General features: G+C 32.4%; 1 protein-coding gene across 1 annotated transcript in view; it reads right to left on the reverse strand.

The window, feature by feature from the left end:
• Positions 1-1524: 1524 nt before the first annotated feature.
• The window catches only part of LOC132746902 (complement C3-like), a gene marked incomplete at its 3' end in the record, with an annotated part of 29820 nt that continues 13926 nt past the window's right edge, over positions 1525-17418 (reverse strand). Inside the window, 19 exon segments of the mRNA XM_060736175.1 lie at positions 1525-1590; positions 2064-2252; positions 2881-2988; positions 3367-3460; positions 4101-4322; positions 4980-5146; positions 5637-5704; positions 7015-7159; positions 9868-10083; positions 10469-10571; positions 11368-11442; positions 12110-12259; positions 12651-12848; positions 13354-13437; positions 14082-14180; positions 14562-14732; positions 14964-15197; positions 15637-15739; positions 16269-16365. Coding sequence (XP_060592158.1) covers positions 1525-1590; positions 2064-2252; positions 2881-2988; positions 3367-3460; positions 4101-4322; positions 4980-5146; positions 5637-5704; positions 7015-7159; positions 9868-10083; positions 10469-10571; positions 11368-11442; positions 12110-12259; positions 12651-12848; positions 13354-13437; positions 14082-14180; positions 14562-14732; positions 14964-15197; positions 15637-15739; positions 16269-16365 — 2589 coding nt within the window.

Raw genomic sequence — 17418 nt, forward strand, 5'->3', positions numbered from 1 at the left:
GAAATGACATTTTAAAATGTTCTTTCATTCATATAAAAATGCAATTATTTGAATAATAGATTCTCAATAATTCAAAACGTAAGAAAAATAATGTGAAAGCCACTCACCCCCAGATGGTAAAATGAAAAAAAAAATGTATTAAAATTTCAAGTAAAAGGTAAATACTAGTTTAATCAGGTTTAATATATAAATCCATTACTAATTTATTGGCATCTATATTCCAGAAAGATTGTTGGCAAAAGCGTCAATATATCGTGTTTCTTTGCATACTTTACTTTATAGCGTTTCTAGCGCTGCAGCCATTATAAATAGGAAATACAATTAATTCTTCATGGTCACGTGTAACAACAATGATTCGCAAAAAAACCGGAATCCGGTACGTCCGATGTCGTATATCACTGTTCGTTAATGAGTAGGCCCTTATCATATGTCAAGCTTAAGTTTAAGTCGATATGCTATATATAATACAATTAATCAATTACGATATTTTGTGCCACATATTACTACAAATCAGTTTATTCGTTTCACTTTATGTTTAATACACAATCCCGGATTCTGTACTGAATCACAGGTCGCGAGATTGTCCTGTTATATACAAGTCTTGGTTCGACAATCAACGGTAAATGGCGGTGATTTTATTCATTTTAATTAAAAAATATGAATGAGCGCTTGTTTTAATAATAAAAACAAACAATTCTAGTAGGGGAAAAAGTATAACCATCCATCCATATTTGTGTTCCTTACAGCGAAGTTATATTAGACCTGGCTTTTTTACATGTAAGCGGCCGCCATTTTTTTAAAGTTGTGTATTTCATGGGAGGAAAATATTTGTGTTTGATTCAGAGGAACATCATGGATTTGTTGGTCATACACCTTTTTTAAAGAAAGAAAACTTATTTGAGGATTGTAACACACAATAAATAAGTATTGACAGAAGTGTAAACATTCAAAAAGCGGCTAGGAAATTAGAAAACTTGGAAAGTTGAAAGGCTGCCTAACGAACGCTGGGTTGTTCACTTATTCTTCGGGCTGATGGCTGTCATTGCTTTTCAAGTTATCAAAAGCATACGGCAGTTATTGCTCGTACGATACTTAAATATGCACAAATGTCATCAAGAGCAGTTTTGCATGTGGAAGGAATGTATTTTTCAGACTGTAAAAATGAGAAAAAAAGAGACGATGTTTGGTGATTGGTAATTTGAATGAATAGAAGTAAGCTTTCTTCTTTTTATTACTTTTGACATTTAAGTTATATATCCATTTTAGCTTTGCTTTTCTCTTATCAGCCTGATATTGTCAGACATTGTCAGAATTGTCAGCAATAATAAAATTGAGGTACCACATGGGCAAAATCTTCAAATAAAGTAGTTTCGTCATTAAAAAATGAGAAATTATATTTTGACAATTTTCACTGTGAAATTATCAAATATAATTTTCACGGATCAGAAATCCACTGAAAAGCATAAAATAAATCATGGTATTAAACTTACCAAACACTTGTTGCTCTGTAAATGCCAGTATGTTTGTCATTATTACAACAGGAGTAGGAGCCATCTGAATGTCGGAACATGCTCTTCTCTCTATTAACACCTACAACGATAGATTCGCGTTGATGAAGAACAGTGCTGTACGACGCTATGATGCAAAACAAACTATTGCTTGTTTGATTTTATTGAAAGGCGAAACTGTTGCGAAGGGTTGCGTCCGTCCACTCCGTTAAGTAAACAAAAAGATGATAAACATTACAGAATAACTGATTTACCAGAAACATTCGTATAGACCCTGTGACATCTGGTTATTAAATAGATTTAAACAACAGAATAACAATGTACTAAAAATAGATATACATAAATGTGCAGGTAATGATGTCTATCTGTGTGGCAAACAGTCTTTCATACAAGTATGTTACGATAGTTTCTTAAACTTCTTTCTCAATTCGTTAAAATTGCTTTTAGTAATTTGTCATGTAAATGAAATTATTATTAACCAAATAATGTTAAAACAACTAGAGCCGGGAGATAACATGACTTAACCTTGCATGCATTTAAAGAATGTATTCCTACCATCTCGAATATGAGTATTGCCGGTGACCTCATGATCTGCAGTGACCTGATTGGTTTGCTTCAGATACATCATGGCGTACACATTTGGGGCGGTTGTGGCAATCGTCTGCTCTCCACAACCATGTGGACATTGGAATAAGCTATCAACGCCGCTAAGTATGGTTTGCACTACGTTATCCATGACATTTGCTTTAATGAATTATGTAATAAATTAACGTGGGTTATAGTTAATGTAAAGTATGCATATACAAAACAACTGCGAGATAATCATAAATTATATCACATCGGAATTTCTTTACTTATTGGAGCCTTATCTCGTTTACAGATGAAAACAAATTTGGTTATGCAACTCAATAGAACATTTTCAAATATAGTTTCTGTAATATAAACAAACATTGTAGAAACTAGGACTGAGTCAAGAAGTGTATGCTTTTTATATTGAGAAAGACAGGTTAATGTATCTTGAATAAATTTGGTATCCCGAATAAATATTTAAAGACAAATATTTTAGACAGACTAATAATTTTAACATTCTGTCAAGATAATTTCGTGGTTGTCTTATTATCATTGCTCCGCGCCCACAGGCACAGAACTATTTGTATTCATTATTTACAGTTTCTACCAACAACAAAATGCAACGTTCAACTAACGTTTACCCCATGATTTACATTACTTTACATGCTATATTCTGAAGTTTATTTCTAAAAGTACTTTTAAATGCAATCATAAAAGTACATGATTCCATCTCCATATATATGCGGGTTCCTATAAATTTTGTATGTTTTATTGTCACAATTCGTCATTATAAACGACATACCTTGTAAATATGCTGTAGCCGATCCGGTGCCTTGGATTGCTATATTTGGTAATGAAAGGTCGACTATAGATACTTGCTGTGCATGTCCATTGTCGGAATATTTAACACCTGTGAATTAAAACATCCTTAAAACAATTTTGTCTTGTGAAATAGGTTTAATCAGAAAAATGACGCCTAAACTTGCAGACTTTGTGTTATTTAGCTTTTTATTAAACTTTAAACAATCAATTAAGGCTTTTATTCCAAAACCAGTAGGTAAAGAGCGTCATCAGACAACACGAATGATATGAATTTATGCTGGCGGGAAAAGCTAATGGCTTTCAAAAGATCTACAAAAATAAAGATAATATCATGATAATTTTGTATTTTAAAATTATTACAGAGGCACAAGAAATTTTTAAAAGTATTGCATGTCAATAGTTTATATTTTACTTGCCGCCCTAAAGGGAACCTTATTATTCAACAGAAAATGTTACTTATTCTCACTTGTCTTAACTCTGTCGCTATCTTCACAATCTTCACGTTGCTCGTTTGGATCTAGACAAGCTTGAATTGTTATAATTTCCTGAATACCCTCGTTCTGTAAATAAAAATGTGTGTGTATTATGACATCTTCTCTAAGACTTCTTCTCTGTTTGTGTAAAATGAACATAAAGGTATGTAATCAACAATATGCATACAAGTAGAATCCCTACTTAAGACCAGTCCAGAATTTAGTAGACCACCCGCTATTAGGACCACTTTTTAAATGGACGGGATTTTCTGTTCTTTATGTCAATGTTTACATGATCTAGAGTAAAGATCTCCTCACTTATACTCTTTTAAGACCACCAGGTTCAGTCCCAATTCTTTGTTTTGTTCTTTAAATGACCCCACTATTGAGACCACTGACATTAAAATACAACACCTACCCGATCTGAAATGTGTTGTTATGTTATTATTATATGCTTGAATGCTCTTAGGCATGTCACTTGACTTCACTAGTTGTCAAAACTGTTATTATTGGGATATTGCATGAAGTAAAGTGTAAGTATTTTTTTAGTAATCTAACATTGCTTAATTTAATCAAGAAAGTCTTTCTTTTGTGGAGAAACAACAGTTCTGATGGTTTGCTATCATTCCAAGATAATTGGAAAACAATACTGCAACAAAAGAATATATATTATTGTTACGCATATGATAGTTCTATAGAAATGAATGAAAGCTTTAATAAGACATACCACAACATAGAGATTTTTTTCGATTATGTCAACCATTGGCATTCCCGCTTCGGTGACGATGGCTGTAATTTTCACCGAAAATTTTCCCGCTTTCAATGGTATCAAAGGAAATCGGACAGTTGTGGCACTATTTGGACCTACTTCGATTACTTTTCTTGGCGAGGGCTTACCCGGTGCTGTACCATAACATAAACCTTCCACTGCCTCCAAGTACATGTTTGCCTTGAATGTAACACAAGAGAATGTTCAATGAAATTTAAACTGCAAGTTCAACTCAAAAATAGATCCAACTTCAATATCAAATCATTTAATTAACCACGTTATGCACAGAAAATGTCCTCGAAACACTTATGATGAATAACAACTTTCGTTCAGAAGCATATAAATATTAGTACTTGTTCAGATTTTTAAATTATATATAGCTATTGTGAGTTTCCTCTACTGATTATTTTAATTGATAATTGAAACAGACCCCTTAACAGTTTTGGCTGTGCTTTATTAAACAGTAACGGCGCATTACAAGATGACAATCCTGATATGACTTTTGGAAAAAAAAAAACATGCCTTCTAAAAACACGAAACTGACTTTCTTTTTATAGGATAGATTAAACCCTCTCTAAAAGTATTTTCCTCTGTCATTTTCTATTTGTAAATTCTTTTCAATTTTATATACATTTTTTACGATTTTACATTGATTGAATCCACTGTATATTTGTGCATTACAGCAGATGTGATTTATGGATATCAAATATACTTTATCCAGAGTCGGAAATAGTATGTAAAATTCTGTTTAGAATTGAACAATATAATGTATAATGTCATTTTGGTTCGCCATTTTGATAAGCTGTCACATAGTAATGATATATTTATTTTCCTTACTGACTTAGGTGGATCATTTTCCTGTCCGTAATTAAACAGTGTAGCTTTCACGTCAAATAATTCAAATCTTGTTGCTTTGTATGGAAGGTCTAGTTGGATGAAGAACTTCCTAAAGACTCTAACATCTACTGGATCAGCAATACACATCCCAATGTTTTCAGTTATTCCTTAATAGGAAAATACAAAGTTAGCCTACTCGGTTGACCAAACTAACTTCTATTATGTCGTGAAACATAGTTATACTACTAATATAATTATGTGCATGTATCAACACCAAAACATAATAAATGGCTATAACTGTATGTATAATGTAATAAATGGCAATTAGTATATAGGTATAATCAAGACCATGTCATGATTAATGACAAGTTTATATCTATAACATTAGTTTTAAATTCTGGAAAATGCCTTGCTTAACCACACATATATAAAGGAAGGGCAGCTAAAAGTCGAAAAGTTTCATTCAATTTTCAAAGAAATAGAACTGGCGTAAACCTGAGTATATTTTGGTTACACTGACTTAACGCAAACGTAGCTTAATTACACTGATAAGAGATTCTTTATTGAATAAAAGTACATACGCGTTATTTGATATTAAAAGTCATCTTAAAAGGGGAAATTAAGAAACTAAAGCAGTGAAAGTTTTAAAATACATACCAATAGCTTGTATCATCCATTCTGTTATTGAATCCGGGTATATATATACTTTACTTTCTTGTCCATTTCTAAAATTGAAAGTGATCTTTATAGTTATCAAAGTGTAAAACTATGAAAAAAGAAACCTTTTGAGCGTAATCAGAATGTTTGTGGCATGTAAACAACAGATCAATAAAAACACTAAAAATACATTTTCTAGAAGTTGAATTAAAACTTATACTGTAGTAATAGAGAGATGTTGCAGTTGACAATGAAACTGGTCAGCAAATGTAAACTTGTTCCTTAACAATACAGTACAGGATCATCATTTTATAAATGTGTTCGTTGTCTGCCCCCTGGATTCAAAAATACTTATCCAGAGTTTGCTGGTTCGATCATCGGGCGAGACGATATTTCTCCGTGAAAAGGTTTAGCGGACATTTATTCCGGAATCTTATAGTCATTTGTCTTCCGCAACTGAATCAGACCTCAAATACTTCTAGATGTCGATCACTATCTATCTATCAATCTATCTATCTCTGGATACTGCCAACCCCTCTTACGAGTGTTACAGGCAGGTATACATTGTATACATTTAAGAAACAGCTTTAAGATACAAGGGAATCCGGGAACCAGTCCCTAGCTCTTATTGAATAGACCCCTTGGTTCTTTTACATGCCCAGTGTATAGCACTGATACATGCGAGGATTTCCTGGATTTCTTACCAGTACACCTCTATGTAGGTGGGAAACACTGAAAGTGTCTCTGAAAAATCCCAAGGGTGTAACCCAGGATCGAACCCGGGACCTGAGGAGTGATAGTCAGTGGTTTAACCAACTGAGCTATTTTTATTCACTTTTATTATTTCTGGTTATTTATTCACACGCGCAGCTGTTGCACTTTTTTTACTATGCGATCCCTCACCAAGTATAATATAGATTATTGCAATGACGGTCTGGTAATTTTATTTTCAAAACATAATCCAAATTGCCTCCTACAAGCACGTGAGCAGCATGACGAAACCGGTTTCTTTATACAAAAATCAAATAGGTAAACCAAATGAAAATCGAATAGGTAAACCAAATGAAAATCAAAAAGGTAAACCAAATGAAAATCAAATAGGTTACCCAAATGCTGAATTACAGTAACAGACGTGTATTGTTACAAATGTATGCTAGAATAGTGCGTCTTTTTTATAAATCCTAGCCCTGCGAGTTTTGGCTTTAAATGTGTTTTCATTTTTCCACTGAAAAAGTGCATTATATTACCCCCCTATTATAATTAAAATGAAAGCAGTTGTTTCAGTGATGATAATAATGATAGCATGTATGTTAATAATACATGTTACTATTTACATGTAAGTAAAAAAAACTGTAATGGTAATTTACTATGTACTAACATATCTAACTGCACTTCTTCAAACATGAAGGACTCCCTGAAATCAGTTCGTTTATGAGGCCTTGCATTCTCGTTTGCGAGGAACTCTAAATCTTTTGCATAATGACTGACGTCTTCTAATGACCTGGACGAAAGTTGAGTAACCTCTAAAATGTATAGTAATTATTATACCCTATGCATAATTGTTATTAACAAAAGAAAATCAAAACTTAATAATAATAATAATAATAATAATAATAATAATTTCATTACAGAAACGCTTTATACCATTGATTGCAGAACACTCGACAATATTTTTTTTCAGAAAGATACGAGGGTTGTTCAAAAAGGAATAGGACAGCAGCTCTACTATTCACATTTTTTAATTTACGTACATAATTGTACAAGAAACAAATATCGGAACATGTTCTCTATATACAGTGAAAAAATCAATACAAAATGTTAACAAATAAAAATTCTATAAAATTTTCAAATGACAAGGGGTACGAAACCCGGCGCACGCTGACACTACAATAAATGACGTTCATGACGTCGTCAAATAAGTATAAAATATAACAAGTGTCATCCATCCTGAAAATATTCTTCCTAGTGCTCTAGGTGTCTGAATCATGTAGCCATGATCAGGTCTCATATGTACAGATTAAGCGAGAAAGAAAGCGATCACAATTTCATTCAACTCTCTAAGAAAAATGCCCGATAGCCGGCCATTCTTCACTTTTCTCGAATATCTGGGAACTCAACAAGCATGGACTTAAAATGCTAATGGAAAAGCGATTTATATAGTTAATGTATGTCATCGTACGTTTTTAAAACAAAATGATTATATAAAGTTAAATAAAATTATTTATCAAATTGAAAATTATCATTTATTAAAACAAATTGGGGGGAAATACAACTAATCATTACCGTTAATCATTGTTATATTGATTAATTAAAACCAATCATATCTATCATGAGATACAATAAAATGGTGTTTGATAAAAACGACTTATATAAATCCTAAGCTGACAACTGAATAAGTAGACCCGAAGCAGACAAAAAAGTACCGGACAGTCTGCGTACCGTTTACCGTCGATCCATTTACAGCGCTTTTGCAATTGACGTCACCAAAGTCCCGTCAATTTTCCGCTTTCATCCTCACACTTTCCTGTTACAGATTTTGAATTCGCCATTTTTAAATTGATTGTACCAGCTAAAAACGAGTGTCCTGATGGCAGGATAATTTTCCTTTCTTAATTTTATCATTTTGTATGTATCTGAAAGAATATTGCCAATTGGTTGGCACAATTTAACGATCGCACGAATTTATGTTTGTTACTGAGTGCCGTATTTTTACATTCAACGGCATGACCACAGCTGTTCAAAATTAAATAATTATGCCATTTCATGCCCGAATGTCGTCAAATTTAGATATAATGTCACTTAAATGTAAATTAATGTGTTGGTGGAATATATTGACACACAATGTATAAATTATTAAATAATTAGAAGTACAACTTAGCTTCAATAACTATTTTTATGTGCTGCGCCGGGTGCGTGTTACCATGGTTATTTAATATTAAACTAAATGCTCGTTCATCACAATAAATTTATAAACTTATGCATAAATTGTAGAAAACATTTTACAATTCCTATACATATGAAAATGTTCTAAATTGGATGAAACATGAATATGCAAGACATTCAGTCCTATTTCTTTTTGAACAACCCTCGTATGTGCAGTGAGTAAAACAGTAAATAATAATAAATTACAGCATACAAAATTTTATAGTATGTAATATAAAAAATATTTGACGTTGAATTTCATAATGGTCGCAATAAATGTATTGTCTACTGACATGTGATAGATCAAATATAAAAATAATAAATACATTTTTTTTTGTTTTGGGGTTTTACGTCACATCGACACAGTATATGTCATATCGCGACGTTCCAGCTTTACTGGTGGAGGAAGACCTCAGGTGCCCTTCCGTGCATTATTTCAGGCACGAACGGGCACCTGAGTAGAACCACCGACGTTCCGTAAGCTAGCTGGATAGCTTCCTCACATGAAAGAATCCAAAGTCCCTGTCGGGATTTGAACCCACAGCGGTGAGGGGCAAGTGGTTTGATAATAAATAGATGTTTGCACTTTGGGCTTTGATACGTTTACAAGCAGCGGTGATTTTTTATTAGTGAAAGCAGCGGTGATTTATATATTAGTGAAATATAATTTCATAACAATATCTATTGATCAATATTAAAAGCAATATTTGATTTTCAAAAACACAGAAAGTAAATTTGCATACATGCTTTTTTTAAATGAATTATATTTAAGTTTCTGATAAACATAGAAATGTTATTTTAAAATTGTATGCTAGACAACACCAGGGTAATTTTGTTAAGTCCGACTATTTCAAACCCATATTAGGGTAGGTAGGTTAAGCAATAGTATAGTACTTGATAATGTCGCAAATTATAAGGACAATGCCACGTGAAATATAACAAGACCTGTCCGCGAACACCGCACTAAAGTTTCCTGGTGATGGATAGTTAAATAAAAGAAACAGAAAACTTTGCAAAAAAGGAATTGTATGGTTATCTGCATTTTGAAGTCGCATCCTTAAATGATAAAATAAATTATATATCAAGTTGGAAATTTATAGCTTTAATATTTTCTTAGAAATTGGAATTTAGAAGAAGAATTTAACCAACACGAGAAGGTCATGACAGTTGTTCCACTTTTTTCTTATGCAAGTGGAGCTTATCAAGACATGTATTACATATACTAATTAGTATGAATAAAAAATTGAAATACTCGAAATAATCGAAATAAAAAGTAATATTTACAATGTGAATGACTCAGTATACTTACCGGAAATCAATGACTCCATCTCATCTATACATGAGTGTAAGATAGACTGGATGCATCTGATTTCATAGTGGTTTGTTTTAAATGATTTCTTTGCAGCAGAGTAGCACAATGTGTACGAATCTAATTTTGCCCTTTCTTCTTTTGCAGTTTCGTTGATAACTGTCTCAGCATACCATCTACCATATATACAACATCGCTCATCAGCACCATTGCAATCTATAATAGAGAATTAGAAATAATAAATGTGAACAAATAATGCTACACATACACCATCTCAGTAGTTAAAAGGGCTAATGCACATTTGTCTTGCATGAACAACTGCAGAAGCAAGAAAATAAGCATATATTCCATGATATTTGATAAATCCTAGGGCCTCTGCGCTCAGGTCCTAAAAAATTAAACTTTGTCTAATAGAAATTACAATTCCAAAAATCAAGTCTCCGAAAAGTAGATGTCTGAATACACTTTGCCTTGTTTAAATTTGAGTTCAGATATAATATTTAAAGTACATAAAATTGAAATAAGGTTCAATATGAAAAAATATTTCTGAAACAAACACTTAAATTCCACAATTCTGATTCTAAAGAAAATAAGAAAATACCATCAGCAGAACGTCTTTTACGAGCGTTTGAATCACATCCTTCTTGTTCACGGTACATATCTGGATCAACATCGGCGTTGGTCAAAATAGAAAATCCTGCGTTCTGTAAAAGAGGTTTTATAAATATGCGTAGTCAATAGTTGAACATTATAGTGATAAATAGATATGAATATAATGCAAAACGTAATGACTTGATGTCAAACCAACCATACCCTTTTTATATTAAGGAGTATATTATTTTTTTTTAATTTGCACGACTAATTTATTGTAGCAACATCAGATTAATGTTCACTTTATAAAGACCCTGATCACAGTTATTGAAATAGACGAAATCGGCTCATTCCAAAACATTTTTTAATTTTTTTGTTTTCTTTTCTGGCAAACATATCTTTCAATTACACTAAAGATGACATTAACAACAACAAAAATACATACCTGAGACATAGCGGTGATACTGTGATAACATATAGTAAATAAGGCTTAGAAATAAACATAAAAAACACAGATGTGGTCTATTATGATACTGTAATTTTGTAACGTCAATTATGACGTTTATATAAACTATATATATGGCTGATGTTAATTTATGGATTAATTTCTTTTTCACTTCGAAGTTTGCTGCATAAAAATTCGTTGCAAAAATTTTGGCACTCCGGTAGAATGAACAGATACACAGTGTAACAAATCGAGAATCTTTATAGGTAAATAATGTAATTAGAGAAAACTTAAATCATAGCGGTGGAAATAATTTGTTGATATCATACTAAGGGACAAACGTGAACAATAGTGACTATTATTATTGTAGAAATTACTCGTTTTGCTGGCGGCTTAGGCGGCGCTGTTGTTCTAATCATTTCAAGCCACTATACTATAATAGACACAATTATTGACACACTTACCTTAAAAACATCTCCATTATTTTTACCACTTCCTTCACCGCATCCAAGGTCATGTGACCTTAAAACATCGAACATCTAAAATGTAAATATCACCGATTGTGTTTGTTTCTTTATCAAAGTTTATCAAAGTTCTATTCAGTATCTACAAAAGTTCTTGGTAAGCCCGATTGATGAATTGCAAAAGAAGTATCTGTTATGCATAGTTATATTCTGGCTCGTAAAAAGGAATTGTGAGCCTTTTAAACAAATAGATTAAGTTATTTTTACGGAATGATTTTTGTCACATAATGGGAAAGTATTATTTTATGTTTTGCAAATCAATTTACTTAATGGGAATCGCATTCACTATATTCTGACACTTTTGGGCACTCGAGCATAAGCCAACTCTCACAGTTTTTGGTCATATATCGGTTGTTGATCTACCTAACCGACTTTCCTGAATTTATTACCAATAATTCCCAATTTCTTCATAATTGATCGACTACTAACCCCACATGCATTTTTGACTAGCGTTAAGAAACACAAATGATTGTCATGGAAATATTTCGCCTCACTGGAGCCTCGCCTGGCATATGAGAAGACGATACAGCAAGACGATTTATAGACTTCTCAGAACTGTTTTAGTTTTGAAATATTCACAAATACCTTACATTAAAAAGAAAATAAAGAAGTTATTTATTGAATCAAAGAAATAGAGAAAGTTAACTATCATAGTGCACGTCTCAAAGAAGATTTATCCTACCTTATTTTTCACCAAAATGTTTTTATCATTTAGAAGCAGCAAGGCCTTATCCATGGCATTGAGGCCAACCCAAGAAAAAGGAGTTCCAGTTATAGTCAGCTTATCCGCTGTTCCAGGTAACGGCGCAACAGTATTAGGTTTTAAAGTTAACTACAATTATAAAAGTAATAACTGTCATCTAAGTGGAAATATGTTTAAAACTCTTTGTTATTTCGTGTATTAATTGTGTAGAACAAACAATCTGCAGTAAGCTAGCTAGTTCCAGATAGAACTCAAAAGCAAAGCGGAGAGGTGCATGTGACTTAAAGATCACCCTGCCACGGATTCCCTTAAGCGTTAGATTTGGCAGAACAAATGCCCTACCTATTTGGATTTGATATGAAATAATTCAAAGGCATCGGCAGAATTCAAATTAACAGATATTCGAGGAGGTCCATCATAAACGCATCTGAGGAATGATTTATACCTTTATTTTAATATTTCATTTTTATCTTAGAAATAAAGCATATATGTTGCATATATATTTGCATGATAAACATACCCCTTTTCCTCTACATTTTGCATCAACGTCAATTTTGATAGAGTCTGCGACAACCTTGTGCGAGTTTTCGTCTACGTAAAACACCAACAGCCTTGCTGTGGGATTGATTAATTCTTGCAAAATTTCATCAATTTGTTCGACTGCTTTGTTGCTAGCTTGCTTGAAAACCGCATGGACAACTTTACCTCTTGTTACAACCTAAAACCAGGTCAATAAAATACAGTTAACATACGGAATATAATAATCCTTAACTAAATATATTTTCTCCGTCTTATTGCAGCTGTTGTATCATTTCAATGTAAGCCATTTTCTTCAAATACTTTTCGGAACATTCATTGTTCGAGTAATTGAAACGAAAAAAATAGATATTAAGATTAACACATAGTTTTACGGCCTGACACTTGTACATGGTTAACTAATACCCTGTGTCACACTAAAACAGCCTAAAAAATCAAAGTACCGAACATTTGTTTCGGCATTGTATACAATTATCACGAGTAATTACGTCAGCTAGCAGCCGTGAGTTGTAAATTCAATCGTAACGTTTTATCAACAGCCTATGACAATTCAAATAGTGAAAGTACTGCAAACCGGTAACACATTAGAACTGAATGAATGTTTGTATGTTAAAATGGATTTTAAATACGTTTGTTAAACCCAGTTGCGTTAAGGTTTCATGCAGAATTACAGGAAAATAACCCACCACAAACAACATTCCAGTGTAACTCGACACGGCACTTCCGAGCTGTACATTTGAGAAGGCATTCATTAACATAATGTTGTCGTCCTGAAAATATAATAAATGTTGAAAAGTAAATAAAAGTTATGATTCCACGACAATGAATTCTGGTACATTTACATTTGCGACGTCGTACTACTAAGGCAATAAAAAAGATTTAGCCCATGTCACAAATTGTATTGCGTGTTTAATAATTTATCACTTGTGTAACACTTTGCTGTAGAAAAGTAGTAGTAAACAGTAGAAAATTAAACGTAAACTATATATAAGACCGAGGAGTTGTAGTTTTGGCAAAAACAAATAGTAAAATATTTACAATATTTCAAACAGATAACCGTCAAGGCCATTATATATATCTTTAATACACTTATCTTATCTTGATGTTTTTATCTTATATTTACAGACAATCGCATAACATACACGAATACATAATAAGGTTTAGATTACGTTGTTAAAGAGCATATTTAAAAGGTTATTTCCTTAATAAACTTTTACATGATAATACAACAAGCAAAATAACTAAACACATTATAATCTAACACGAGAATTGTTTTGAAACGTTCATTTCTGAAAGCCTATTTCAAGTCTTAAAACAAAGTCTTGTTAGATTATTACCATTTATACTTTATTATACGACACATTTTTGTGCATGAGTCTTATACAATACTTGTTCTCCTTTAAAAAAAACTCACGGTGATAACGCGCTCCACTAGAATTTGGTTTTTATCATCATACCCTATAACTTCAAATATATCGCTGTCTTGTCTTTGTGCATCACGTGATCCAATGACCTGTTAAATAAATACCTTTATTGTAATTATCACTGTATTCTGTTATGCGAAAATATAATGTTTCAACCATGATAGTAAGGATATATTTTTTAAAAATATTCTTATGTAAGATATGCGCTTCTATTTTTATAACAAAATATGTCGTTTGCTATCGTATCTTCGTGATTTCGCAATTCGTGACAAAAGATTGGATGTAAATCAGCAACAATATTATACAAGAAGTCCCAAAATCACCAACAATTTGTTTTCACAAAAATATGCAGACATAATTATTAGCCTTTTTTGAAAAAAAAACTATTCTTGGAAGCAATGTGTTTTAATTTTATATTGCGTTTTTTCCTTACTAGTAATGTTACATAAACTTATTTTCATCAAACTAACCTTGAATCTAAGACGGTTACTCTGCGCTGTATTCTCAAAAATAGCAAGTGCTTGTCCGTCGCTATCTGTCTTTGCTTCTTCAGTTTCAACAACCCCACCATTGTCATTAATTTGCTCCACTGTTATTTTCTGATCTTTAGCAGGGAGACCGTTTGGCATGTTCACATCAACCTGTAAGCAATGTGTACAAATAATACTCATAAGAGAGTACCTTGTAGATCAATAATCAGTTTGCCTCTAATCAAAAGAATGTGGGTTTGAATACTGCTATGGACATTTTCATTTTTCTCGTATGCCATAACACTTAGAACGTCCAGGGAGTGAACTCGAGAGAAGTTTAATATAGATAGATACATATCCAACTATTTTTCCAATATTAATCAAAATAAATATCTAAGTTACCTTTAAATAGTAACCCATTCCTGGTCTAAAAAATCGCTTAGATCTAGTAAATTTGAAAATGAATGGTTCTCTAGCGAAAACTGTTTCATCGTTATACATGTTTTCCTCTTTCCCTGTCGCACTTTCAAACACTGTAGCAATAGCTACAAGTCGACCTCCATCCGGATATGGTAACTTCTTAAGCTCCTCAGACCCAACAATGTTTACACTGAATTCAGCTATACCCCGTTCAAGCTAAAACAAACAAAAATATACGGTGAGGTGCGAGTGATTGTTTGTCTCTACGAACTGATCAGGAAGGCCCCTCATCGATATGTAACAAAATGCATTTTATACTGTGAATGTGCATTTGAGATCTAATGTTGATTTTCTTCATGAAATGTTTCGTAAGATATTTTCTTTAATATGTTAGTTTCCTTTTTTCCAGCAATATGCATATAACATTTTTTACATACGAATATGTATAATTATATTAACCAGTTTGTCTCCTTCTCTGTTTAATAGTAAACAATAACATTTTCTTGCCAATGCTCTTACCCCTTCGCCACCCACAAATACAAAAATAAATGCAAAAAAATCAAACTAAGTATAAACACGAAGTTTACCACAAACGTACGACATGACAAGGACTTTATTGGTTGTACTTTAAACGACTAGTATAAATTTCACTTACTTCTTTTCGGTCCATGCTAAAGAGATATTTACTTTCCCCATTCGCATATGTTACATTGAAAGACAATCTTGCTTTTCCTGCTACCGGCTTTCCGTACACATATCTTATTTAATAAAAAAATATTTATAAATAAAACTCTTGGTGAGTACACTACCTTTACTTACGATAGAAGCTCATGTTGTTTATACAACCAATAGAAGCTCATGTTGTTTATACAACCAATAGAAGTTCATGTTGTATATACAACCTCTACTTGCAATGATGCCTCATTCTGTTTACACAACCCCTTTTTGTTCTCGCAACAATATCTCGTATTGTTCATATAATTTTTTCTTGCAAAAATACCTTAATCCGTTCACATACGATGCACTTGCAATGATAACACATGTTTTGCACATAAGTGCTTCTTATAAGAATAGTTCATGTTGTTCCTCTTAATGCATATTATTGATGCAAGTGGCGGTAGACATCCAATAAAGCAGGGGATCGGAAGCTACACAAATTATCATCTAACATGAAACAAAAATCAACAAGGAAGGTTGGAAGTTAATGATGTAAATATTGAAAGTTTGTGTAACATGAATTGATTACTGATATTGATTATATCTTTTATAGTATAAATGTGTACATACTTTCCTATGACTGTGAAGTCAATCGTAGAGTCATTGGGATGTTTCATCAAAATGTATGGCTGTGACACGTCAACGGTGACACCGAATGTTGGCAAGACTGAAAAATTGTACTCATTATAAATATTGTTCTGAAATTTAAAACCAGTCTACTACAAAAGAATTATATTTTTAAGGATGCTTAACTTGGCCATCTTTTCTAAACTGGTTTAAAAAAAGTTTATCTTCTAAAGCAACTGAGTCATAAACATTTATGGTTATTGGTGTAGGTTATTTATGGATATGCTAAGTCCTCATGCCAAATAAGGTACGGTTGCGTATGTAAACCACGTGGTGTAAATAACGCATTTTCATTGGATGTTGTTTTTGTTTAGCGAGAACTTTAATCACGTGTCTAAATAAAAGCATTTCTTTTACATTTTAGATTATTTCATCACGTATTTTTTTCATAATCATAATATAACTAAACTATATGCTGATATTCGTTCATGTTTGAAAAAAAATTTAAATGTCAATTCTCGCGAGATTATGCCAAAACAAAATGGTCTTGTGGTTCCAGTAACCTGACCGATCCTGTATTTCCACACCTAACCTAGAACATTTTATTGCAAAAATGGATTATCTTATAGTCTATATATCCGACATACAGTTAATTTTAATAAAGTACTAATTAAAAAAATAAATTGTATTTCCGACATATCTACCCTATATTTTTTTTCAGCATGTTACCAGAACCTCAAGATCATTTTGTTTTGGCCTGATGACGTCAAACACACAGACCAATTTTTCCCCATGAAATTTTTATCTTATGTATACCATATCACACGCTGGCCTGGAGGCCGGCGTATAATAATGTATATGCAAAGGTAATATGTTTTGTTTCTTCTGTGTATGAGGTTCATTTAGAAATAATGAACGCTCGATTGTATAACTTTGCAGCAGACAATAACGAAATAGATGAAGTCCAAACATATCTGTCAAGATATACAGAAAGATTTTTTGTTAACGTTTAATAACATAAATCATCAAAAATGTTTGAAGGCATGCAGTTAAAAAAAGATCCTTAGATTCCAAGCAAGTATGAGCAAATGCCTACAGCCTTTCATTTAAACATACGGAACGCCAAGGTTCTACTAAGGTGCCCGGTTGTGCC

Source organism: Ruditapes philippinarum, unplaced genomic scaffold (genome assembly GCF_026571515.1).
Source record: "Ruditapes philippinarum isolate M1 unplaced genomic scaffold, ASM2657151v2 ctg1055_1_1_1_1, whole genome shotgun sequence".
NCBI classification, from domain to species: domain Eukaryota; kingdom Metazoa; phylum Mollusca; class Bivalvia; order Venerida; family Veneridae; genus Ruditapes; species Ruditapes philippinarum.